Source organism: Pezoporus flaviventris, unplaced genomic scaffold, assembly GCF_033815535.1.
Source record: "Pezoporus flaviventris isolate CSIRO_AGI_PZ_B2104156 unplaced genomic scaffold, CSIRO_AGI_Pfla_v1 ptg000031l, whole genome shotgun sequence".
NCBI lineage: Eukaryota > Metazoa > Chordata > Aves > Psittaciformes > Psittacidae > Pezoporus > Pezoporus flaviventris.
In genome coordinates, this window is record NW_026892579.1 from 54,905,196 (window position 1) to 54,932,471 (window position 27,276).

Below are 27,276 nucleotides of genomic sequence, written 5' to 3' on the forward strand. Positions count from 1 at the left end.
TGTGGTTTTATTTTTTTTTAATATCCCCCTATACAGCCTTTCAAAAGTTTTACTTTGGCAGAAAAGAAACCCAATTCTGTGTTGTGGTTTTTTTTCGTTCTATCTTACTAATGGCTTTCCTTCTCTATTTAAAAAGCTGCAGCACAGCACTTAGCTTGTCTTGCTGATATGGTTGGTTACCTGAGGGTAGGACATTAATTGTGAAGGTGAAGCACTTGCTTGCTTTGATGGATTGTTTGCTTTGGTCAGGAGTAAATTAATGGTCCCGGTGAGCAAAACCTTCTGCTTGTGACACCACATTCGGCATCCCTGTGAGCGATGGTAGGACCTTTTGAAATAGCAAAATAGAGGTTCATGTCTTCTCAAGTCTTTGAAATGCACTGAGAAAAAAAAATGCTTTTCAGAAGAGCAATTAGTAACTTGTTTAAATAGTTGGGGTGTGCGGCTTGGAGAAGAGTTGGGTTGTGTTTTGGAGCTGGGCTAAAACCCCAAGCTCTCAGTGGTCACTGAAGCATGGCCAGGATGAATGTTTTGCACCAATGATGTGTCCATGCAGCATCCCACACGGTGGGGGGCTGTAAAATTAAGGGACTATTTTTAACAAGAGAACACTGTTTCCAGTTAAACAGTCCCCTTGTGGCATCCCAGTGGAAATGATGCTCTGCTCCCAGTGCTCTGGAAGGATCCTCTGGATTAGAAGGTGTGGGGGGCTCTGGTTGACACCTCTGTCCCTGGTCTACACCCAGTCCAGTGATTGTGCATCTCCACACCTCTTTTGTCCTCTTCCTGGGTGTCTGTGTGGTTTTGAGGGGAGAATTGGCCCAGAACCTTTTGGAATTGTTGTGGTTTAAGTACAGTCAGTAACTCAGAACCACATAGCCACTCGCTCACTCCCCCCTTCCTCCCCCCCCGCTCCTGGAGGGATGGGGAGGAGAATCGAAAGGGGGTTAAGATAAGAGCAGTCCAGTAACTATGGTATAACACAAATCACTGCTGCTGCCACCAATAATGATAAGGGAAATAACAAGGGAAGAGAATACAACTGCTCACCACCCGCCGACCGATACGCAGCCCGACCCAGCAGTGATCTAACCCTTCTGGGTAACTGCCCTCAGTTTATACAGTGGGCATGACGTGCTGTGGTATGGAATACCTCTTTGGTTAGTTTGGGTCAGGTGTCCAGTCTCTGCTTCCTCCTGGTTTCCCCTCCTCCCTGGCAGAGCATGAGGCTCAGAAAGTCCTTGGTCAGACTAAACACTACTGAGCAGCAACTAAAAACATTGGTGTTATCAGTGCTGTTCCCAGGCGGAAAGTCAAAACCACAGCACTGCACCAGCTACTAAGAAGGAGAAAAATGTCTGCTGCTGCTGAACCCAAGACAGGGATACACCTAAAATGTGGGTAGCTGGTAAAAGACTTTCAGGAAGCAGATGGATACTGTAAATCCAGGTTGAGGCATGCAAGGTGCTAGTGTAGATGTTTTATGTTAAGTTTTTCTGAAGCTTTTTGTCTTCAGCAATCAGGTGTTTATTTATTTTTAATTCTGTGAAAAAAAGTGTATGTGTTTAACCTTCAACAAAATCCTAGTGATAGCCAACACTTTACCATGGATGGTTAAACCCATGATAACCCTGCCCTGTCTGTTAATCCTCAGATACTTAGATACCAGGCAATCTAACTAGAATTTTATAATGATATGGTGATCAAGGGGCTAAAAAACACACTCTCTTATATTTTTATTTTTGGTGTGCTCATTGAATCCTGGTTAGCTCTTCAAGCTGTCGCCTTCCAGATTTCTTCCACAGCAGCCAGCCAGCAGCTTGCATCTTCAGCACTGGAGCCGTCAGTCAGGAATTTAGCATCAAGTCTAATAAAATTGATTAATTTATTCACAGAGAAACCATGGCAGTCTTTTCAAACAAGCTCTATAATGCCGTGCTTTGCTAAGTGAAGAATTCTCTTAGCAGATAAAATGTCATTTGGGGACAATGCCAGAACGGCTTTCCTCTAACTCTTGCTTTTCATGAGATCTCAGAGATATTTGGGTTTCTGCAGCCCAAACCTGAAGGGTCTCCTGGGGTTTTTCAGCCTCATGTTGCACCTGCCTCTGTGGTTTGACCTTGTCCCTGTGTGAGATGGCAGTAGACGGCACCAGAAGACAGCAGACTGTCTTCAGGAGGCTTGTCCAGTTGCAGAGGGTATTGCAGCTTTGGCTTTTCCTCCCCCTAGCAAGCACCCATGGCTGATGAATACAGTAGGGCAGTGAGAGCTTCTCCAGATCATCATTCTCCTCAGAGATGTGCTGTTGGTGGAAAATTATGATGTCCCATCCCTGGCAGTGTTCAAGGCCAGGTTGGACAGGGATTGGAGCAACCTGGTCTAGTGGAAGGTGTCCTTGCCCATGGCATGGGATTGGACTAGGTGGTCTTCAAAGGTTCCCTTCCAACCCAAACCTTTCTATGATGGTGTGACAAATTCACATCCCACTAAGATGTAAGGGTGTCACTCCTCTCAGTCCCACCCTGGCTTGTTTGACCTTGCAGCCTTGCCTTTTTCTTTCCCAGTGAAGACTGTTATTGAGGGTTTCTTCTGTCATCTCTCCTTTTCCACCCACTGAAGTCTTTTTACATTTTCACAGCTCCCATTTGTGATCCTCAACATTTTGGCTTTCCTCTCACAAACAAATTGAAGGTGGAGAGTCTGAGTAAAATGAACCTACATCGCAGTGTGAGCACCAGAAGTCTTATGGAGAGCTTAGGAGAAGCAGACCAGAGATGGACAGTGGAAACCAGAGGTCCCAGATAGTGGTGAGTGGAAACCAGAGGTCCCAGATAGTGGTGAGAGAAGCAGAGGGGCGTCTGTCCTGCCACTTGCAGTGACTTTTGTTGTACCTGCAGATATTACTGGTGGTGGAACCGTGCAGAAGAAAGCAGAAGTATTCCAAAGCATTTGACTAAAAGGAGGACGGATGTGAGTAAACAAAATAAAGCAAGAAATAGCAAAAGAAAAATGGGTAGATTTAAAACTGGCTGATGCAATAGCCCTCTTTTAGGTATCTTCAAAGCATGGCTAGAGGTTTAGTCATTAGATCTGAGGTCTCAGCCCTCCCACCAATTCACCTTCTTGGCATTTTTGGGTTTCTTAACAGGTATATTTTATATTGAGTCAGTGTAAGGCATCTTGAGTTTGCTCAGGCTCCTCAAACAAAAACGTACAGCTTAATCCAAGAGTTTCCCCACCCTGCAGCTCCTCCCCAGTCTGGAATATCGGTGGGTCTTGCTGAGGCTTATGATAGAAGCTGAACAGAAATGCAGACAGGTGTGATGGTCATCAACTGCTGGATTTTAAGGACTAAATTTTAAACTAATTTTAGTTTGCCTCACTGCATTGTAGATGCTAATTAAGTACGCTTTGTGCTCAAAAAGTGGGGAACTGGTATGGCTGTCTGGGAGCTGTTAGGTCTGCCTTTTCACACCGTGCCTTCCCTGAAACATGTTATTTGGATGCAAGTCTGGAAGATGGGGTTGCTGGCTGTCCGTTATTGGCATTACTGAGGCTGGAGAATTTGCTCTGCAGCTGCAGGCCAGCACTCCAGGTTTGTTATTTAATCCATGTATTTGAGGTATCCAAGATATAATGCAAGTACATAAGAACATAACATAAGGAGGAAGTGGAGCTGTTGGAGTGGGTTCAGATGGGGCCATGAAGATGTTCTGAGGGCTGGAGCACCTCTGCTATGGAGACAGGCTGAGAGAGCTGGGCTTGTTCAGCCTGGAGAAGAGACGGCTCTGGGGAGACCTTAGAGCAGTTTCCAGTGCCTAAAGGGGCTGACAAGCAACTTGGAGAGGGGCTTTGGACAAGGGCCTGCAGGGGCAGGACAAGGGGGAATGGCTTTAACCTGACAGAGGGAGATTTAGGTTAGACATTAGGCAGAAATTCCTGGCTGTGAGGGTGGTGAGGCCCTGGCCCAGGTTGCCCAGAGAAGCTGTGGCTGCCCCATCCCTAGCAGTGTTCAAGGCCAGGTGGGATGGGCTTAGAGCAACCTGGTCTGGTGGAATTTGTCTGCCTGTGGCAGGGGGTTGGAACTGGATGAGCTTTAAGGTCCCTTCCATCCCAACCCATCCTGTGATTCATATGATTCTATGAAATGTGTTAGGGTTGTGTCTGTATATATAGATAAATAAGTCCTGCAAATCTGTGAGAGAAGGACTTGTAGCCCAGCATCCCCCTTATAGCAGGTCCATAACCAAACACAACACAGCAGGTTTACAGGGTACAGACCCTGATGCCACTCCTGAGAAGTCTTTTTTCCCCACTCCATCCTGCTCCCTGCCTTCTGGTCAAAGGTGTTGGGGGTAGCTTTGCCAGGGAAAGCTGGGGCTTGCCGAGTACAATCTCTACTGATGGGGTTTCAGTGCCATGGTCCAATGTAGGATGCACTGATGCCTTTGCTGCTTGTGAGTTACAGTGATTTTTATGAAGCCACATGTGCTTGTGCTGCAGTTTAATTTGTGCTACATGAGAACCTGATGTATTTGTACGTTGTGCCAAATACTTTCTTCTCCCCATGGAGAAAATGGTGTAATTGCAATGTGTAATTCACAAGCGTAATACGAAACTAAGTGTGTAATGTTCTGTGACTGTGAGGGAATTAGCCTTATTTTTCCCTCTCAGAAGCTGTATAAATTAACCCACTTTTCCTATCAGTTACTGGGAGAAAAGGTTATGCTTCTTGCAGTTCTATTTTGTATCTTATCTCTGCTGTAAACATTGCCAAGCGATCCTTGTTGGTGTTGAGAGACGAGCGGCTCCACAAGGAATACTGCTCAAGGATGGCAGCTAAATTACATATCCATTTCTGGGTTCACCCCAGTTTGTGTTTATAACATATTCCCATTATTAGTGCAAAGTGAGTGGAAAATAAAAAGGGTAATACATTTTTGCATTGAAAGAACAAGGTTCCTGCTTGCAGTGTGATGAAAAGCATCTTCTCCCAGAGACGGGACAGAGCTGTTGTAGTGGGCAAGGGTTGACCCCCATGCAGAGCCCACCATGAGCCCTTGCTCTCATGTAAGCAGAGGATGGCCATTTTTACTGTCCCCTAGCTAAATTTCCCTCCCTGATACTGGTCAGTGTGCTTGGTGTCCCTAAAAGGAGGTGGGCAACAAGAAAAACAATAATTTTTAATTAAAATTATGCATACTGAGTCTTGAATTGTCTTTTCAGCACATTAGCTGAAGGAGCACATCACCGCTCTTTGTTTTCTTTCCAACAGTGTATGTTCATTTATGTCACCTTGCTACCAGCCTTGCTGCCTCCAAATATATTAACCATGTATGATAGTGGGGAGACTGAGATGAGCTCTTAGTCAGAAGTTCTTCCCTGTGAGGGTCGTGAGGCCCTGGCACAGATTGCTCACAGAAGCTGCAGCTGCCCCATCCCTGGCAGTGTTCAAGGCCAAGTTGGACGGGGCGTGGAGCAACCTGGTCTAGTGGAAGGTGTCTCTGCCTGTGGCAGGGGTTGGAACTGGATGAACTTGAACTGGATGAACTTGAACTGGATAAACTTCCAACACAAACCTTTCTGTGATTCTATGAAATCTAAGCAGGATGGCACTGAAGTCCAGATCTTAAAATGAGACTTAAACCTCCCTGCATCCACCACTATAGTAATGTCTGCAACCATCCCATCACCTAGCTGGTGGTTCTTATTCAACCCAGGTGGGTTTGGTTTTCCCCTCCCATGGACAGCTCTGTAGTTGAATGCCTTTATTCTGGTTGTTGAATATGCAGAAATACATGGATGCGAACGCTTGCGGAGTGCGTGCTGACATTCATGAGCAACCCTATAATAAGGCAGTTGGCGTGCTTTGGGAAAACAGCTGGTATAAGAAGAAATTTGAATTTCTATTGGGCTTCTAATGAGGATAAAAACCAAAGTGGTTTTAATACTCTGAGATCTTTGCATGGTCTTAAAATACCTGATCAGTGTAATTTTCAAGGGAAAATGTGTCGTCATCCTTTTAAGTGGAGTTTTCCCATGGGTGTAGCAAGTGGTGGTGGTAGAATAACTCAGCTGAAATGAAGTTATGACCCATACAAACTGAAAATATGTGGTGGGTTCCCATTTTACCGACCACCAAGGTATCTGTCTCTTAATGTCTTGTTGTGCGGCTGAAATGAATTGGGGCTTAATTTTGTCTAGGATCTTGGGAAAAAGTTTGAAATGAAGAGAGGTAAGAGCCACAGCTGAGAGAAGGTGGGCACCTATATTGGGAGGGAGCCTGGCTTCTCATGAAGAGGAACCTTCACCCCCTGCTTGCTCGTAGCTCAGTCTGCTGAACTCTGGTGAGGCTCAGGGCCTCCCTGTCCTGTGCACTTGAAGATGGATCTGAGTTCAAATAGTGAGGACATTGGGTAGTTGCACCAAGGGTGTTCTGCCATGGACATTGATAGTCCCATGGCAGCAGCATGATCCTATCCTAGTTACTGCTAGCTGGTAGCAAATGTAGACACAGATCAGGCAGGAGCATCCTCAGGAGAAGGGGATGAACAAGTATCAAAGGAACACACAGATGAGTTTTGCCAGCACTGCTGATCTCTTGAGCCAAGTCTCGTAAGTGGACACCTTCTGGGGAAGGCTTAGAAGAATCTATAGGACAGTGTGTTTTAGCTGGAAGAGCTAATGCTTGAAGCTGCTAATAATTTATCAGAAGCATTTCAGTGCTCCAGAAATTAATGTGGAGCGATGAGGTGCAATATGGCACCTTCTGGAGGCTTTGCTGGAGCTGGTGGGCTCTATTCCCCTCACCCTGGGGCAGCAACATCAAGAGCAGTGACATGAGGTAAGTCATCCTTTTTAGTTTTTCTGTATTTTTTCTACTTGAGTAGGAGAAGTTAGTTTCCCTGTTTTCATCTTTCCTTCATGATTGGTTTGGATTTGGCGTGGTGCCCTGATGTTCTTCCAAACAACCCCAGAGCAGCTCAGAAAGTGAATCCTAGAAAGTTAGGACAGGTTGCAGAAGCCATGGGTGACCATTTACTCCTGAAAACCCTCCATGGTTCAAGTGTGATTCTGATAAGCTTATTTGCTTTACTTTTGGGGTGGGTTTGTGATCTTTTTTGGCTTCCTACTTTCTAGCTGTCATCTCTGCATTTGGAGCGGTGTCACTTGGCCATGCAAGTGCCATGGGGTAGGGTGGAGATGTTTGGATGGAAGTGGGATGCCAGGGGCTTAGAAAATCACATGCTGTGGCAGTCCCTGCCCCTCCGAGCCCACAATCTAATTAAGACAGACAACAGATGGCTACGACAAACAGATGTGGGTGTACACCAGGTAACCAGGGGATGATTGCAATTAGTGTAATAAGCAGCACATCAGTTATCTCCTGTCTGTTGTATTTTAGCTGAGGTGAGTTTTAAAGAGAGCTTGGGAAAATAACAGAGTGGTGTGGTGGATTTTCAGAGGTCTCCTTAGGCATCAAATATTGATTTCCCACAGCTGGATTATTCATTTTCATCATGCTAAGGCAAGACCCTTTCCCGTATTTTCCCATTCATTTGTAAAACAAATTGGCTGCTGGAATTATCCCTGGGCTAAAGGGTAATGACTGCTGTGGGTCTGAGAGTTGCAAGTATGATAGAGTTGATGGTTGTATTAAAATTCACACCATCTCTTTGGACCATTGCCTCACTAAGGAGGATACATAGTCCACAGGACATTGATTTAGGTACCCCTTTCCTTTCTTCTTTGTGTTTCCTAGGGATCATGTAGAGAGCACATACTTCCAGTGCTTTCCTCCTTAAAGAATTCACTTGGATGCATGTCTTTTTATTATCACATGCAAAATTTCCTTAGCTGAAGAGATTTGATTTTGTGGGTTGTACAACCTATGTTACCTTTCCAAAGCAACTGATTCATTGTGGGTACAAGGTGATAGAGAAGCCCAGATTTGGAGAGCAAAGCTTATCTTCTCTGTTGTGCAGTATGGAGCAGTCTCTGGTGCTCAGAGTTAAACTTATAGGAATAATGGGGCCACAGATGGTGGAATTAGCATCCTGTTTGTCTACCATGACACATCAGTATGAATTCACTCCTTCCCATGGCTGCTCTGAAGAGGACATGGGTCTACAGGACCTCTAGATGAGAGAGTTGATTTTTGGTGCTGGCTCACCCACCATGGGCAAACACCATGGGCGGTTGTGAAGACAAGGGCTTCTCTTACTTTCCACAGACAAACCAGCCCACACAAGATGGGAATAGATCAGCTCTATTGGTCCTGAAGAGGAAAGAGCCCCTGGGAGGTCTAGTGCCAGGTCATGGACCACTGCTGGGTGTTCCATAGCTGGGTGCGTGCCGGGACTTGGCACTTCCAGGGTACCCTTTACAAGAAGGTTCAGAGTGGTTTGTAAGTAATAGGCCAATTAATTCCCAGGGTTTGCCAGCACCCAGAGAGCTGCTTGTTCAATACTCAGTTTTCCATCCTTGCGTATAAAAGAGGAAACTGTGTTGTTGGAGTCTGACCCAGTAAACAGCTTGGAAGAAATTAATTTAAACTTTGACTTGTTCCCTCCATTACATCCACAAATTCCACAGCCTGAGCATGTCCCCTTGCCAGGAGAGCTGGTGCTGTGCTCCCCAAGCTGCAGCTGCTTTCCCTGCCATGAGAGGGTCTGGATCTGCAAGACTGGTTTGTGCCTCTGCTTATCTCTGCAACCTGGGATGAGTCCCCCATCCCCCTGCTGCAACCCCCTGAGGGTTGGGATTAATGAGGCAGAGAAGTGGAATTCATCTTCAGAAACATTTTTAGCTGTCAAAATGTTAAATCTTTCATAACGTTAATCTCTTGCAGATCAGTTGAGTTCTTGATCAGGGGTTTTTAACCCACATTGCATGAGCAATGTTTTCACTTATCTCCCCTGCAACACAGCAAGAGTGCGGTATAGGAACGACTTGCCTGGGCCACCTGACCTACCAAGGTCCTTTCTCCTCCATGCTGGTGGCAGTGGAAAGCCTGTCCTAAAGGGTGTAGGCATCGCATGCGTCCTTCCCGTCCCCTACCCTGCAGGACCAGGAGGTGGGTGCAGATGCAGAGAATTGAGACAGCAGGCTTTCGCTCCACCGCATCCCCGAGCTGACAGCTTTTATTAGCCTGCTGCCTCCACAGAGCCAGTGATAATTAAGATTTCTGCATGTCCCACTCATCTCCTAAGAAGGAAAGCAAACACCTTCCCTCCAGGCTGGATGGACATGGGGACATCTACTTCCCCCCCTCCCCAAAGTAAATCTTTATTCATCAACTCTCTCCTCTTAAAGCTCTAATGACTGCAGCGATGTAGGCTCAAGACAGCATTGCTGCAAGCCCTCCTGGTAACCTTGAGTGTGTCCTATCCAGCTTTGACTCAAGGTTCATTGTTATTACCATAACGATGGAAGCATTGCTTAATGTCAAAAGGGAATGTTCAGGCCAAGACAAGTAATGGAAACCAAGAGAAACCCAGTTGTCCTTGCTTCCTGGGCTGTGCAATACTTGTTGGGTTGGACATCCCAGAGGGTCCGTCTGACAGCATCTGCACAAGGCTCAGGCAGAAGATGACTGTTGATCCATGATCATTAGGTGTGATCATATAGTGGTTAGTACTTTGCATTATGATTCTAAGACAGGGGTCTCTCAGATAAGGTAAGAGGCAGAAGAAAACAAAGCAGGGAAACTGGGGTAAGGTACCAAGAAAAGAGGAAGGCAGACATCTCTGCAGGCTGGAGCAATGGTGTATGGATCCAGGGATATCCCCTCCGCACCCAAGGAGTGTGGCACAAAACATGTGATGCGGTTTTGGCAACTTCAGCCACAAAAAAAAACAGCCTTTAACCAGGACTTTACATCTCCCTCCTTTTTTTTTTTTTGTTGGGGATGCAGTCAGAAAAAGCAGGTCTTTTTAAATAAACCCGCCCCCAAATTAACACCACAAACAGTAGGTTAACAAGTGACTCAGTCTTTGTCACCCATTGCCTCTTCTCTATCCACATCACAGCTTCAGTGTTTCTTCTGTAATCTGTGGAAGTTTAAAAAGAATTCTGACCCTGGTGATGAGAGGAGCAGCTGATGATGCACTTGTGAGGAGAACAATATAGACGTGTCCTTGCAACACTCCAAGTATGCTCTTAATTACCTCTAATTGAGACTGCGTGAGCACAGATGGGTTATATTTTGATGATAAATAGCTGTAATATGAGGGACTTTTCCAACATTGTTGTTTTCTTAAAAACAGCCAACTAATTGTGTTCCTCTCCAATAGATGTTATTTTGTAAGTGTTTTTTGGGGTCAAATTCCTCCAAAATGTGGGAAATTTATTTTAGAAATGGGCAGTTCTGTTAGAAGTAAGTATTTGGTGGCCAGCTCCATCTTCCACACTGTCAATTCAAATCACTCCAGCTATTTGTATCTGCTAGAGGTAGCGATGGCTGTCTTTGGGAAGCTATTGGAAATGGGCTGGCATTATTAGGAGAGCAGAAGCATTAAACCACAACAATTCACATCCTTTTTCTGGTTTTTGTTATTTTTTATTTATGTGGAGATTGCATTCATATCATGATCATATTCATTGTGTTAGAATACTGATGGTGAGTGGCGCTTCATCCTCCATGTCAAGGCTCTGGTCTCTGCTAGGATATTCATTAGCATCCCAAGAAGCAGCATCTTCTTCAGGCAGACTTCAGGCAGACACTCCAGTATGGCACGTTGCAGGACTGATGATAAGGGAGAGAGTATAGGGTCAGGAATCAGAGGTAGTTTCATCTGCCTGGCCGTGGGTAGGTCACTTCAGCTTCTTATCCATTCCCCCTCTCCTTTATTTTTTCCTTCCAATTAATCTCTTTGAGACTGATTAGTCTCTGGTGAGCAGATGCAGTGGTGCACCAGGGTGGTAGTAACAGCAGGGGCCAGGGACTAGTGTTCTGAAGTAAGAACCAGGTGAGCACAATGATGTGGATATGGAGAACCACCTTTGAGAAGCTCCAAACCTGGGGATCTGGGGGTATTGGTCGACAGACAGCTGAACGTGAGCCAGCTTGTGCCCAGGTGGCCAGTAAGGCCAACAGCATCTTGGTTTATATGAGCAATAGAGTGGCCAGCAGGATGAGGGCAGTGATTGTTCCTTTGTACTGGGCACTTGTGAGGCTGCATCTTGAATCCTGTGTTTAGTTCTGGACCCCTCACTACAAGAGAGGCATTGAGGTGATGGAGCAGGTCCAGAAAAGGGCAACGAAGTTGGTGAAGGGTCTGGAGCATAAGTGTGATGGGGAACAGCTGAGGGAACTGAGGGTGTTCAGTCTGGAGAAAATGAGGCTCAGGGAAGACCTTATCGCTCTCCGTAACTACCTGAAAGGAGATTGTAGCAAGCTGGAGGTTGGTCTCTCCTCCCAGGTAACAAGCAATAGGACAAGAGGAAATGGCCTCAAGTTGCATCAAGGAGGTTTAGATTGGGTATTAGGAAAATTTTCTCCCCCAAAAGGGCTGTCAAGCACTGGAACAGGCTGCCCAGGGATGTGGTGGAATCACCATCCCTCGAGGGGGTTAAAAGAAGTGTAGAAGTGGTGCCTGGGGACATGGGTTAGTGGTAGACTTGGCAGTGCTAGGTTAATGGTTGGACTAGATGATTTTAAAGGTCTTTTCCAACCTGAACAATTCTATGATTACCATCCACCATCTTTTATCTGCCTCTGTTTGCTTTCTTAAGCCAACAGAATATTAATGTTTCTACAAGGAGCCGGTGTTTAGAAATCAGGTTTCTGCTGAAAAGGCCCTGAGCATGGGCAGCAGCAGGCAGGGCTGCCTTTCACCGGCAGCCCAACCCTTGCCCTCCACAGGGGACATCAACCCCTTGTCTTGCCCCGACTCAACAGGGCTTTTGAACTGAGTCATTCTCTTTATTTTTAGACTAAATGACATTTTTTGGCTTGTCAGCTGTGCCAAGTTTTGCCATAAAATAAACTACTTTTACAATAAAAAGAAACACTGGATGTATTACATCAAGGGCTTAACTCAAGCCAAGGATTTCAGCTAAGGCTGCAGTGTTGTCCTTAGTTCACCTCTCTAGGGCATATGGTCACTGTTGCCAAGCCACAGTCCCGCAGTGGAGCTTCTCAGTGGGACAGTTGACTTTACCTGCTGTATCCCTGCTCATTTTCTCTTTTAATTCAGTTACTGAGTTGAAAGATCAAGACCTGTAAGAGCAACACCACTTACAGAGACTCAGTGTTTTGGTGATCCAATGTTTTTATTTCAAGAAGGTTTTAAACCCCAGGAAGCTTGTCTAAACCCTCCGTGAGCCCTTCTCACCCAGAGCAGATGATGCAGTGCTTTTAGTTTTCCAATCTCCAATTTTTTTCAAGAGTTTGTTTTTTTTTTCCCCTTCCTTATATTCACTTTGGCATCATTCCCACTTGCAAGCATGCCAAAGACGTGGGGGATGAACTTGAATCCCTGGTCATGGTTAGCTTGCTGGCATCTGCTCAGAGTTTCTGACTTTGGTGGACAACCCCTCATGCCCGCAGCATCAATCAGCTGTGCTAACATTGCTAAAATGATTTCAGGAACCTTGTTGGCCTTAGCACTGGTGACAGAAGCGTTAGCAGAAATGCCTGTGTGGTGCTGAAAGACAGGCTCTTTCCCTGTAGCACTGTGTGCAGCGCAGATAGAATTATAAAATCACAGAATGGTTTGGGATGGAAAGGACCTTAAAGCTCATCCAGTTCCGACCCCTGCCACAGGCAGGGACACCTTCCACTAGACCAGGTTGCTTCAAGCCCCTTCCAACCTGGCCTTCAACACTGCCAGGGATGGGGCAGCCACAGCTTCTCTGGGCAACCTGTGCCAGGGCCTCACCACCCTCACAGGGAAGGGCTTCTTCCTAAGATCTCATCTAATAGCTCCCCTCTGTCAGTTTAAATCCTCTGTTGTACAAAGAACATGGCAAGGCAAAACATTCATCTTGGGTAGGTTTTTCATTGCAAGAATGCAACAGGCATTGCTGCATGGTCCTGGGCAGGTGGTGGATTCTGCCACACATACCCCACTCCTTAGTGGTGAAGGAGAAGCATCTCCACTACTCAGCTTCAGATCTGCTGGTCCAATAAATTGGTCAGGTCTTTTACACAAAATTAACTTTTCATCTCACCCTGCATGCAGAATCCCTAAATACTCCTGAAAACATACTTTGGTAGGGGACAGCACTTTCCAGTAGACTATGAATGTTATAACTCAAATTGATTCTTTTTCCCCACATGCAGAAGGTTCATAAACTGGGAAGCTTTAATGGGGTTGCTTCAGTGAATTTTGCTGCACACAAATATTAGCATTACAAAATCTCAAGCTCATGTTTCTCAGTGCATTTGTTAGATGTTATTTCTTACTGATGTCAATTTGTTGTTATCTGTGAAATTAAAAAAGTTCTTAGTTTCTGACCTCTGCTTCCATAAGAGAGGTCTCTATCTTTGCTTACTCTTAGCTTCATTTTCACATAATTAATGAAATATCCATTTAAGCCTGGTGCAAATATCCTTTGTCATCAGTTGACTAAAGTTCTTGGCTACAGTTACCTCTGCCAGGACAGTTAACAAGTTACAGGTGTTTGTGTTGGGTTGTCCTGGGTTTGGCTGGGATAGAGTTAATTTTCTTCCTAGTAACTGGTACAGTGCTGTGTTTTGGCTTTAGTCTGAGAATAATGCTGATAACACACCGATGTTTTAGTTGTGGTTAAGTAGTGATTACTCTAAATCAAGGACTTTTCTGTTTCCCAGGTTCATGCCAGTAAGCAGGTGCTCAAGAAGCTAGGAGGGAGCACAGCCAGTAGAGTTGACCCGAACTAGCCAAAGGGGTATTCCATACCACAGAGTGTCAGGCTCAGTATAATAACTCATAGGGAACACCTTCTGCCTAAGAGCTCATCTCAATCTCCCCTCTGTCAGGTTAAAGCCATTCCCCCTTGTCCTGTCCCTACAGACCCTTGTCCAAAGCCCCTCTCCAGATTTCTTGTTAGCCCCTTTAGGCACTGGAAGCTGCTCTAAGGTCTCTGCGGCACCTTCTCTTCTCCAGGCTGAACAAGCCCAGCTCTCTCAGCCTGTCTCCATAGCAGAGGTGCTCCAGTCCTTGGAGCATCTTCATGGCCTCCTCTGGACTCGTTCCAACAGTTCCACGTCCTTCTTGTGTTGGGTGCCTCAGAGTTGGATGCAGGACTGCAGGGGGGCTCTCATGAGAGCAGAGCAGAGGGGGAGAATCCTCTCCCTCAGTGTGCTGTTTGCACTGCTAGTGATGCACCCCAGCATACAGTTGGGTTTCTGGGTTTTAATACAAGCACTGGGGTCTTCAAGCAACCAGGGAGTGGAGGTGATACTCGCAGGTGTGTCCATTCCTCTGCACTAAGGTTAGATGAAGCCTCTCTGTAGATGATGTTTGAGTTTCAGAGGACTTTCAAAAGCTGGTGAGGATTTAATCGTCACCTGTCTGAGCACAAAAATTAGCTGGTGCCGACAGCTGTTGATAAGTGGCTGCCTTGTGCCGGGCTGGGCAGTGGGTGGGAGATGCTGGACCGCTGAAGGTCCATGCTTTCGGGCAGGCTGAATAAAACATGGGGGTGTGGGGATCTGGCTGTGGGAACTGTGGACATGTCTTCTAGGGTTCATTTTATCACAATCTGTCAGCATTTTAATGCTCATTAACATACCAATTTTTAGAAAGTAATAGGAGAAATGAAGAGAATTAATCTGAAGGACTTGGTCCTTCTACCCTCTAAACTACTAAGTTCTTGCCCAGGGTCCTGTTACTTTATTTCTCAGGAGTTCTATCTTCTTACAATCATAAACAGTTCTAAAAATTAAAGGAAGGGTTTGGAGGGTGGCATTATCCAGTGTTGAACTGTTGTGGTTACTGGACAAAATCACTGAATGGCTCTTGCAAAGCAAGGGAAGTGACATGCACAGCTGGGTTATTTTCTGAAGAAGCTCTGTTCCTTGTTTTAACATGTTGTATGAAGTTATTACTATGCACTGTAGATGTATGTAGTGCCATTTAGGTTGTTGGAGTGGACTGTCCGAGTTCTCAGGTCTAAGAGCGTCATGGTCTATGGCTAAAAGCTTTTAACATGCTTCATGGTGAAGTTTCCAGAAAGAAGCCTTAATTGGCTTTCTTGCCCGTGTTGGGCTTACACAGCATTTTATTCAGTTAAATGTAAAAAATAAAACTGATTATTAAGGAGCATTAGCAATGTTACAATCCTCATGACTTCTGGACCTCCTTTGGTTGTTCTGACATTTGCCATAACATGGACTGGTTCACCCAACATCTGTTAAAATTACACTCAAGAAATAATGGTGAAATGTCCATGTGTTGGAGAGAGCTGGGACCCCAGAGGTGCCTATTGCTGGGACTGGCCAAGGACTGGCTATGAGGGGAAGCTCTCTGCCAGAAGGTTGGGGCTGGGAGGACCATGGGTGGGAGGCAGCCTCAGCGAGAGATGGGGAAGGGGTTTGTGGGAGGGTGTCACATCCCATTAAGAGATGAGTCAGTTTGCAGCTCTAATTAAAGCCCAGGCCATGTGTTGAGGGGAAAGGAGGTGGTGGGGGAGCAGGAATGAAGACACAATGCAAGGGGTGGAGCATCCTCTGCCAGCCGTGAGTCAGAGGAATTGGGGAGAGATGGCAGAAGAGCCGAAGATGGGCTGAAGGAGCAGGCTTGCAGGAGAAGGGGATTAACCAAAAGCAAACATGCATAAACAAAGCATTGAAACAGGCTGTGTTTAGGTAGCTGTTAAAATGGTGAAAGGCCAGGAAGTCAAAATCTGTAGGGCTATGTGGAAGAGCGCAGTTTGTGGTATAAGGATGATGGTGCTGATGGTGGGGGCTTGGCCAAATGGTCACCAGGGGACACCAAAAGGAGGGTAACAAGATTGCATGTTGTCTTCCTTTGCACCATTTCCTTCACAAACAAGGTGTTGATTCAGTCAGAAAGGCTTGCATTGGATTAGTTACCTCTTCAGAGGTCACTTGGTCCATGTTTTCTGGCTCCGCTGTGTAGGAACCGCTCCTCCTGCAGCTGCAAAAAGCTTTAACCTGTCTCTCTCCTGTTCTAGGTGCAAAGTAGGTTAACCAACATGAGTGGCCTTGGGGACAGCTCAACGGACCCTGCCAACCCTGACTCTCGAAAGAGGAAAGGCTCTCCCTGTGACACAGCCCAGAGGTATGTGCACCACTCCCAATCCATCCCCTGCCGTGGCTACTTTGTCATTCCCACTGCGTCGCTCTGTCCCGTCTGCTCGAGCAGATGGAGCCAGGTTTCAGCCACTCGGAAATGTTCACACTTCCCACCAGAACTTCGCTTTGCTTTTAGCGGTGGCTGCGGTGGAAGATGGAGCATGATGGAAATGCGGCTCCCCATCTGCTCTGCTTGTTGTTAGGTGGCAAATGATGATTAGAGGCTTGTTATCAAAGTTAATGTATTGATTTTGCAAATTGAGAGCACTCAGAGCATCAGGAAGGCTTTCTCAGGGTAAATTTGGGGCAGATACTTCTGCAAGGTCTGCAGGTCATCCTAAGCCTTCTGCCTCTTCACGCCGGATTCCTAAGAAATCCATGGTTTTGTAATATTCAGAAACTTCAGTGGAGACCCTCATGCTCCATGATGCAATCACGAAACAGAAAATATTTCTGTCTGAAATATCTTCACTTCTGTGGCTGTTTCAAAGTTCAGCTCACTGCGAAAGGCACCTTTAGCTTATGACTGAGCCTTCCTATCCCAGCTACTTTGCCAACTGATTTAGGCTATGAAGTCCTGAATAGAGGCAGTTGTAATCTTCCATGAGCTTTTCTAGGCTCCCTGTGAATCCTGGGCATCTCTTTTCGTGGTGATACATTCTGTTGGTAAGGATGAACGTATGGTGCTGACTCCATGTCTCTGCTGCCTGGGATGCTGTTTCGGTCATCATCGCAGAATATTAATGCACTGAGCAAAGCCCAAGTGTATTTTCTAGCACTTATAGCTCATACATGATATTCTAGACAATAAATGCAAAGGCTGCAGTGTTCCAGTAGAGAGATCTTAAGTGTGTGTTCGAGGATTTCTGTTTATTCTGTTCTTGGTTGCAGCATCTCCCTTCTGTAGTGTTCCCACACCTTCTTACAAAGTGGTTCATAGCTTAGCTGTGCCATTGAATTGCAGAAGACATTTTGATAGCACTTCTAGCTGTCTTATTCCTACCAGATACTCTGTAATCATGTGAAATGTTTCCCCTTTCTGGCTGAGTCATTTGAGTCAGAGCTCTTGCAGCCTTTGCTGCTGTCTAGTGACTGGTCTCAGGGCTGGTCCTTGCCCAGGAGGTGAGTTTGGGATGAAGCTATGGATCCTTGAGTCCCCATGACAGAGCCATGGGTAGCAAGGTGGGCTTGGACACCTCTTCTTGAGGGAACTGGTTTCCAGCTGAATGAGCACACACCTAGCTGTGCTTCATCTGGTCTGCCTTTGGAAAACAAATCTCTTGTGGTTTGTTTCCTAACCCCTCAGCACCCCAAGAAGACCTTCTACAGCTGACACCAGGGGTCTTTCAAAATATATAGGACAAGAAATGAACAGATTGATACACTGGAGGGAAGGGATGACATCCAGGGGGACCTTGACACACTTGAGAGGTGGACCAATGCCAACCTCATGAAGTTCAACAAAATGAAGTGCAAGGTCCTACACCTGGGTCGGAGCAAGCCCAGGCATAGCTACAGGTTGGGCAGAGAAGAGATTCAGAACAGCCCTGCAGAGAAGGACTTGGGGGTGTTTGTTGATGAGAAACTGAACACGAGCCAGCTTCAGTGTGTGCTTGCAGCCCAAAAACCAACCGTGTGCTGGGCTGCATCAAAAGAAGAGTGACCAGCAGGTCAAGGGATTTGATCCTGCCCCTGATTCCTCTCTGGTGAGACCCCCCTGCAGTCCTCCATCCAGCTCTGGGGCCCCAACATAAGAAAGATGTGGAGCTGTTGGAGCAATTCCAGAGGAGGCCGCGAGGATGATCAGGGGGCTCAAGCACCTCCCGTATGAAGTCAGGCTAAGAAAGGTGGGGAGAAGCCTGGAGAAGAGAAGGCTGCATGGAGACCTCATTAACAGCCTTTCAGTATGGGAAGGGGGCCTACAGGGGTGCAGGAGAAGGACTCTTCATTAGGTACTGTAGTGACAAGACAAGGGGTAATGGGTTAAAACTTAAACAGGGGAAGTTCAGGTTGGCTATAAGGAGGAAGTTCTTTACTGTAAGGGTGGTGAGGCACTGGAGTGGGTTGCCCAAAGAAGTGCTGAGTGCTCCATCCCTGGCGGTGTTCAAGGCCAGGCTGGACAGAGCCTTGAGCAGCATGGTCTTGTGTCAGGTGTTCCTGCACATGGCAGGGGGGAGGGAACTGGATGATCTTAAGGTCCTTTCCAACCCAAACCATTCTGATTGTGGAGAAGCAGAAACTTCTGGATGAAGGATTCTCCTTTGTCCAAGCACAAGTTTTAACATCTACAAAGCACCTACAAGCAATTTTAAAAGAGTTGACTCGAATACTTGTTATTGGGTTGGCCATCCAACCCCAAACACCGGAGCTAAACATGTTAACAAAATCCAGACGAAAAGTCCTCACCAGTGCTTCATCTTCTTTCAGACCATCTCCCAGCTCTCAGCTGCAGTGAGGAGAGACCTCGTCCTCCTCCCTGGGCTGGCCAGAGTCCTCCATGATGTACTCCACAGCAAAGTGAACTTCAAAACTCCTTTGTTAAAACCTAGAAGGTTTAACTATTGCTTTTGATGGTATTTAGGAGTCATAAAGAACAGCCCACTGCCGTAATATTCTCATGATGCTTTTATGTAAGGAAAATTGGCCAATTCTCCCTCCTACAATTTGAAAGTTGCCACAGCAACAGCAACATTAAGAGTTTTCATGAAATGAGCTCACCCACAACAGAGGGATTTTTTTTTTCTCTCCCCTCTGCTATTGCTTTCTGCTTCACAGGGAGAGATAGGAATTAATTTAACCTTAACTTAAATACTCACTCAGCTCCTTTGACAAGCATTTGCCTGCCCATTGCTGGGGAGCGCGCCAGTGCTGGCATCACCAGTACATATGCAAAAGGAGGCTGAGGTCCATGGCTAGACCCTGCACTTCTGCAGCAGATGGACATTCAACCTACCTCTGTGAAGCTGTTCTTGCTGCCTGTGACCCTTTAGTTCTCATTGGGAGATGCCTGCTGGGGAAGTGAGGGCTCTTAGACTCACCCAAACCCATTGCAGAGGCGTTTCTAGGTCACACCATATGTATCCCACGGAAGGTCTCACTCATGGACTTCATGGTGGCCCAAACAGCTTATGTTCTTCACACCCACAGATGGGGTTGTCTTTAGTTTTTAACTTTCTTTTTTGATTCTAACTGTTCTATGATTCCATGATTCTGCTGCTCTGCACAGTCATCTGTGTTGCTCCTCTGGGCAGCCACGACATCTGGAGAGACATGAGCAGGAGGAGAAACGAGGTCATGGAGAGTGAGCTTGGGAGGCAAGGGGCGGTTCATCATGGAGTAGTCATGACGAGAGCAAGTTTGAGCAGAAGAAAAGTGCCCAAGAGACAATATCTACCTGGATATTGAGCTAATAAAGTGGAATTAGTAAAAAAATCGGGAAACATCTATGCAGCCTACCTAAGGAGCTCCTTAGAGGGGAGGGCTGGTGGTGTCTCATCTCCCTGTGGACAGATACGGTTTCTGAGAGTACCTCTGTAACCTTGCTGTTATCAAAGTATATTCATGCTTTACAGAATCACAGAATCCTAAGGGTTGGAAGGGACCTCAAAAGATCATCTAGTCCAACCCCCCTGCAAGAGCAGGGTAACCTAGAGTACATCACACAGGAACTTGTCCAGGCAGGCCTTGAATATCTTCAATGTAGGAGACTCCACAACCCCCCTGGGCAACCTGTTCCAGTGATCTGTCACTCTCACAGTAAAGAAATTTTTCCTGATGTTCACATGGAACCTCCTATGCTCCAGTTTACACCCATTGCCCCTTGTCCTGTCACTGGACATCACTGAAAAAATCCTAGCTCCATCATCCTGACACTCACCCTTTACATATTGGTAAACATTGATGAGGTCACCCCTCAGTCTCCTCCAAGCTAAAGAGACCCAGCTTCCTCAGCCTCTCCTCATAAGGCAGATGTTCCATTCCCATAATCATCTTTGTGGCTCTGCACTGGACTCTTTCAAGCAATTCCCTGTCCTTCCTGAACTGAGGGGCCCAGAACTGGACACAGTAATCCAGGTGCGGCCTCACCAAGGCAGAGTAGAGGGGGAGGAGAACCTCTCTTGATCTACTAACCACACCCTTTGTAATGCACCCTAGGATGCCATTGGCCTTCTTGGCCACAAGGGCACATTGCTGGCTCATGGTCATCCTCCTGTCCACCAGGACCCCCAGGTCCCTTTCCCCTTCACTACTGTCCAGCAGGTCAGCCCCCAACCTGTACTGGTACACGGGGTTGTTCTTCCCCAGATGCAAGACTCTACACTTGCCCTTGTTGAATTTCATCAAGTTTCTCCCTGCCCAACTCTCCAGCCTGTCCAGCAACAGCCCTCTGGTGTGTCAGCCACTCCTCCCAGTTTAGTATCATCAGCGAACTTGCTGAGGGTACACTCAGTTCCCTCATCCAGGTCGTTGATGAAAATATTAAACAGCACCGGTCCCAGCACCGACCCCTGAGAGACTCCACTAGTCACAGACCTCCAGCTAGATTCTGCCCCATTGACCACAACTCCCTGCCTTCTTCCTTCCAACCAGTTCTTGATCCACCTCACTACCTGATCATCAAGCCCACACTTCCTTAGCTTATCTGTGAGGATGCTGTGGGAGACAGTATCAAATGCCTTTGGTTGGCTTGCACTCTCAGCAGAGAAAATAAACCAAACCTCTTCTCAAAGACTTCAGCTGTTAGCAGAGCTTGTTTTACCACATAGCACAACACAACAGCATCTACAGTGGGACGCAAATCGCCTACTGAGCCAGACTTCAGCTTTTGTAACCAGTGTTTTCCCAGCCCCTGTGCGAGTGGTCGGCTTCTTTGAGGACAGGAACATCTCATCATGCCTACAGGCATCTCAGCAACTTCTTGGTATCTAGTAAATGTTGGGGATTGTCAGGCAGTAATTCTTAAACTGGTGCTGTGGAGGTCCCAACAAAATATTAGGTGGCTTATTGACAACCAGCCTGATAAAAGGCATCGCAGGTAATGCAGAACCATATTGGGCGTTTTGTGGTGTTCTCATTTCATCCTCCAGTTGATGTAGAAGAAGGTTTTCAGGGAAAGTGTGTCTCTGTGTCTCTCACAAATGCACCTTTCATTTTGGTGTTTCTGATGCTTGCAACATCTTTGGTAAAGGAATATGTCACAGTGTGGCTTCAATGATGGCTGTGCCGTAGCACATAAATAATATATTCTCAATTCCCGAAATTTACAAAGAGTTGATGGGAGAGCATTGGGCTTCTGCAGCTAAAAGGAAATCTGCTTTCGCTGGGATGAAAAGGTTGATCTCATGAATATTTTTCATTTTCCTCTTGTCACTGTTGATTCCAATTTTCTCTTTTGTGAACTCTGGTGGATGCTGTTAGCTTTTATGCGTGAATTTAGAATTAAACTTAGCAACAGCTGGAATGGTGGCTGTAGAAGAATGGGAGACTGTATGTAACTCTTTTATATTTATGTATATATATAATTTATAACTATATTTGAGAGGAAGACAAGAGTCCTGAATGTTAGAGGTCTGGTTTTGTTAGGAGTGTCTGGCTAGCCCTATGAATTAATTTTGAATATATGCATAAAAACAGACAAAGGCCTGAATGAGCTCCCCAGTATTTTGAGATATTTGGATTATAGTGTGGTCATTGCTCCAGCCAGTGCTTGTATTCTGGGGTTCTTATCCAGTGCCCAGGTGTGACCAGATTGGGAAGTGAGAAAAAGTCATTAATGTGACTTTGAATTCTTTCCCCCTTCTCTAACAGCAATGAAAAGCGGCGACGGGAACAGGAGAACAAATATTTAGAGGAGCTGGCAGAGCTGCTATCTGCAAACATCGGGGACATCGACACTCTGAGTGTCAAACCCGACAAATGCAAGATCCTAAAGAAGACGGTTGATCAGATCCAGCAGATGAAGAGGTTGGAGCAAGGTAAGGCGGCAATTCCTGTCTTGGCTTGTCAGAAACCTTCAGAGTAAGAGCATTCTCATGGTACCCTTCAGACACTAAACTGCAGTGAATAATCGTGACTTAACTGATGGAGAATCATGACATAATCAGTCCATTGGCAGTAATATGGAAGCAGTAATATGGAAGGGTGTGCTTTGTCTCCATTGCTTGGCTTGTTTGAGATGCCACCTTTGTTTCTGGGTCAAGGTGGCATTTTACTCTGTGTTTATGATTCATCCTGAAATTACTCCATAGATTAAAACAATCAGAAGTGCTTGTTAAACTTTCAGAATCAGGCCCATTATGGGCTTATCAGTAATACTGCTGTTAACTGTGTGCCAAAACTTCATTTTATGGCTGGGTAAGTTGAAGTACTGATAGCTTGGCCACACGATATGCAAGAGTTGATGAAGAACCGTGTCCCCTGTTCTCCTGCCAACCAGATTAGAGGGCACATTAATCCACCTCCATTCTGGGAATAGAGAAGAGATGCTTGAGAAGCTGTACAAAGGTTAAAATTCACCCCAAGTATCAACTCATAGACTGAAATGCGGAAGTCCACAGGGCTCAAGCAATGCACAGGAAAAGGGGTGAGGTGCAGTGAGGAATGAGTGGGATTTGTTCAGGTCCTTGCAATCCCGACATCCGTCCTGGATCTGCTGCAGGTGGGCACGAGCTTGCTGTGCATCATGCCTGCTAAGGGCTGCCCTGTGCACTCAAATACTTTTTCCTTTGTGCAAAACATTGTTCTTCATGAACAAGGCTAATCCCACTCAGTATTAGTGCTGAGAGCGTGTCATCCATCAAGTGCTGCCTTTGCCAGAGCTCCCACTGCACTCTGAGCAGAGCAGTGTTGCCTGATAAAAGATGTTAGATTTTCACTCAAGCCCGTGGCTAGGACATGGGTGCACAAGTACAGGCACTCTGCAGGATCACAGAATGGTTTGGTCTGGAAGGGACCTAAAAGCTCATCCAGTCCCAACCCCCCCTGCCATGGGCTGGGACACCTTCCACTGCACCAGGTTGCTCCAAGCCCCATCCAGCCTGGCCTTGAACACTGCCAGGGATGGGGCAGCCACAGCTTCTCTGGGTAACCTGTGCCAGGGCCTCACCACCCTCACAGGAAAAACCTTCTTAGGAAGAAGTTTTTCCTAAGATCTCATTCAAATCTCCCCTCTGTCCCATTAATCTGTTTAAAGCCATTCTCCGTTGTCCTGTCACAAGCCACACACTGCCATAGGGCCTCCCAGCTCACTGTTATTTTAGACACCAAATTTTGGGGCAAAGCATTTGGTTCACATTGGACAGGCAGCCCAGGCTTCCTGATAAACCAGGACAACCGCTTTTAGATTTCATTCACGTTGTGCCTGGGCTCTGAAAGGAGTTTGGTAGCGGGTGAGTACACCCAGGTTCCTGCTCACTGCCACTTCACTGTTCATTAGTTTTCTTGACATTGCACAGCAGGGGTGAACATTAACTAGGACAAGCACTACTTAAAAATATTATGCCTTGAGCTTTGCTCTGTGTTGCCGGCTTATCTAGTGCAGTGCCAAATCACCAAAGAAAAGAAAACTTCACCTGTATTTGTTCTTAGCTGTTTACCATGAGAACATTTCACATGAGGAGGCAGAAAAACTATGGCAAAAAGTCAGAATATTTGTGGCCAGAGACAATTGTCTGTCCTTGTAGTTATATCAATATGCTAGATGTTGTGTTTCCCTGCCCATGTCCTTCCTCCTCCTCCTCTCTGTTTCACGGCCATAAAGCTGATTAATATTTGCTAACTGCTGAGGATGTAGTTTTGTTGCTAAAGTATTGTGAACGGCAACATAATCCTGCCGCGCGTGGCTGTGCTCCTTCTAATGCTCTATAGGAAAACCACCTGGAGATGCAATTTCATGTAACAGAGTGGAGCCGGGGAGTTTTGACTTTGCAGTGATGTGTTTTAGTGGGCTCAGGACGTCCCAACAAATCACAGAATCATAGAAATTCCAGCAAACGATGCTGCTCAGCCCAATAATAGTGGGGAAAATGATGCTAAACCTCGTAGCAGAGCAGATTGCAATGAAAAAAACAGGCAAAGTCCTGTTATTAATGTAATTTATGATGTGCCTGACATGGAGCCAGGGGGCTTTGGAAGGGGCAGGTGCAGGTGGCAGTGCCAGGGGAGAGGGGAGCATCCTCCCCACTGCCAACCCTGGAGGGTTTAGCGGTTACATCCTGCTGGCTCTCTCCCCTTGCCTGCCCGTCCTGCACGGATCGTCCTCGGTTTCAACCCGCAAAGGGGTGGAGGAGCCGGCAGAAGCTTGCAGATGGATCGCACGCAGGGGCCGAACCCTCCCTCCCATCCCCCTGCCTGCTGGGCTGCTATTTAAAGTATGAAGCAAATGCGTTTAGAAAAGATTCCTAGGTCTGGACACCTTCCAAAGTTAGCAATGTACAGTTGGCAGAACAAGCGGTTGCGGCTGTGGCAGCAACCTGAAATTCATCTGCCAAGACAGCAATAAACGCAGCGGAGGAAGAGGCCAGACAGTTAATTTTTCAGCCTTTGACCGTCCCACAGAAGTTCTTTTTGGTTTTTGAGTCAGTTGGTTTTAGTGTTGGAGACCTGGGCTGTGCTGGCACACGGTCATTTGCCATGGAAGAGGAGAAAAGGCCCTTAAGGTCTTCTGGTGTGGAGGTCAGCAAGGAGATCTCTCTGAGCATCTTGCCTATGCTCTGCAGGGCAACAGTCCATCCATGTGGACCTTGCTCCCCTTTGCATTCAGATTGGCATCATTCCCAGCACATGGATGTTGGAGGTCCTCTCCTGGGGTTGGTCCTCTTCTGAGGAGCCATGCCGTGAGACTGAGCTGATGTCCATCCATCATGCGGAGGTGAGGTCGTCCAAGGTTGCTTTAATTCAGAGCAGTGCTGCTGCGATCAAAACCCAAAGGGTGGAGGGAAGCTGGACAGCTTCACTGCTTGATTTGCGTCACTCTTTGGCTTATAGGGTAAGCAGAGGTGATGTAAAGGCTGGTAGAAGAAGCCATCAGGGCAGCGTGGTGGAGCTGGGATGGAGTCAGGAGGCTGCAGGACAGGGAGGAGGCTCGGTTGCCAAGGGGAAGGTGGATAATGTGTGGTTGCAAGCACAAAAAAAAAAGGGCATCTTGGTCACACAAGAGTGCAGAAATGAGCAGAGATACTGGAAAAGCTGCACTGATGCACAGATCACACTTGTTTTGTTCCTTTTCTGTAAAATGATGTCATAGAATGAATTATAGAATGGTTTGGGTTGGAAGAGACCTCAGAGCTCACCTAGTTCCAGCACCCCTGCCATGGACAGGGACACCTTCCACTAGACCAGGTTGTGACAAGGCCTGTCCAACCTGGCCTTGAACACTGCCAGGGATGGGGCAGCCACAGCTTCTCTGGGCAACCTGTGCCAGGGCCTCACCACCCTCACAGGGAACAACTTCTGCCTAAGATCTCATCTCAATCTCCCCTCTGTCAGGTTAAAGCCATTCCCCCTTGTCCTGTCCCTACAGGCCCTTGTCAAAAGCCCCTCTCCAGGTTTCTTGTCAGCCCCTTTAGGTACTGGAAGCTGCTCTAAGGTCTCTGTGGCACCTTCTCTTCTCCAGGCTGTACAAGCCCAGCTCTCTCAACCTGTCTCCATAGCAGAGGTGCTCCAGCCTCTTTGTGGCCTCCTCTGGACTCAATCCAGAAGGTCCCCATCCTTCTTTTTTTTTTTTTTTAAACCAAATGCCCCAGTTTTGGGAGGGTAGAAACCTTTGGTTTACGGAAGCGATGCAGATATCTGACAGGTGGGAGATGGCAGAGGAGTCATCTCATCTCCCTTACAGAGCTCCCAACCTTGTCAGTGTCCTTTTTTAAGATGAAGCCACCAAGTCTTTTCCCAAAAGCCCTCTCCATTGATAGGCTGTTTAATTTCTTTCCTGAGCAGGAGTATAAATGCAGCACCTTAATAGAATAAATCAAATAGTATTGAGCTTTTCATTACGCCGCCTACAAACTCAAGCAGCTGCCGAGAGTTGCCCTTGAAACACCTCGTAAGGCATCGCAAGTGACTCTACCACTGCTGGCATCCAAGGGACTTCCTTCCCCCATCCTTCCTGCGTTTGCTCATCGCCGCTCGTTGGCAGTCACTCCCGCTGTGCCACCGTATGTTCGGCTTCTGCGGGAATCAGTGCGCAGAGCCGGCAGCTACCTGGTCCAGGAGCAGCCGCGGCACGGCTCCCAGCCCCTCCAGGACACATAGGGTGATGCTCATGAATTTCTGGTCCTGCGAGGTCCAAAAGCCCCAGCAGATTTACTCTGCAGTTGCCAAAGTAAAGGATTTATTCTGTATTTGCTTAGATTTGCGCAACTTAGCTCATCTCATGAAGGACCCTGAGTCACTGCTTGTCTTTGCAGTGCAAGGCTTCTCATGGCAATGGAGGGTCGAATGATCCCATCGATGACAACTTCAGCCCCACTCCAGTCTTGCTTTTCAGTGGTGGAGCTGCTGAATTTATTCTTATAGATGTGTAAGGAAAAAGAAATTTAGATGTTTATTAATGCAGTTTTATTCTGTAGTCATGCTACAGAATAATGACCTGATTTGGGGGTGTTTTAAAAGGGCACTGGGCAAACAATTAGCTTTCTTTCCTGACTGTTACTGTCTTAACCTGCAAAGATGACCTTCAATTTTTAAGCTGAGTTACTTTGGGCAGGGAGGGGGAGAAGGGTATTTCTTGAAGCTTTTACTTTAATAATTTCCTGGGGTTTTAGGGATATGAGTATTTCTGTCTCTTTTCAGGGTACACAAGAATTCCACAACTTGATGGAGGTGTTCTCTTTTGAGTCCAACAAAACCGTGGAGTAGTTGTGTCCTCCTGACATCTTACTATTTCTTTGTGGGTTTTTTTCTGAAGTGTGGCCATAATAAGATGGGCTCCTTCGGGGAAGTTTGTGCTCCCTTGTCACTAGGGCAAACCCCAAAAGAAGAGGATCCTTCACTTAAGACCACCTCCCATTTGAAAGTTAACCTACTTGGTG

At 46.6% G+C, this 27,276-nt stretch overlaps 1 protein-coding gene across 9 annotated transcripts in view; it reads left to right on the plus strand.

Annotated features, from left to right (window-relative positions):
* NCOA1 (nuclear receptor coactivator 1) overlaps nt 1-27,276 on the plus strand; it is a 132,299-nt gene that overhangs the window by 51,029 nt on the left and 53,994 nt on the right. For 8 of the 9 annotated variants that reach the window (XM_061461096.1, XM_061461099.1, XM_061461102.1 and 5 more), the window contains exons 2-3: nt 16,126-16,232; nt 22,055-22,221. In XM_061461096.1, coding sequence (XP_061317080.1) covers nt 16,147-16,232; nt 22,055-22,221 — 253 coding nt within the window. In that variant the 5' untranslated portion in view covers nt 16,126-16,146. Of the gene's footprint in view, nt 1-16,123; nt 16,233-22,054; nt 22,222-27,276 lie in introns of all 9 variants that reach the window. The other variant, XM_061461098.1, reaches the window with a different exon arrangement.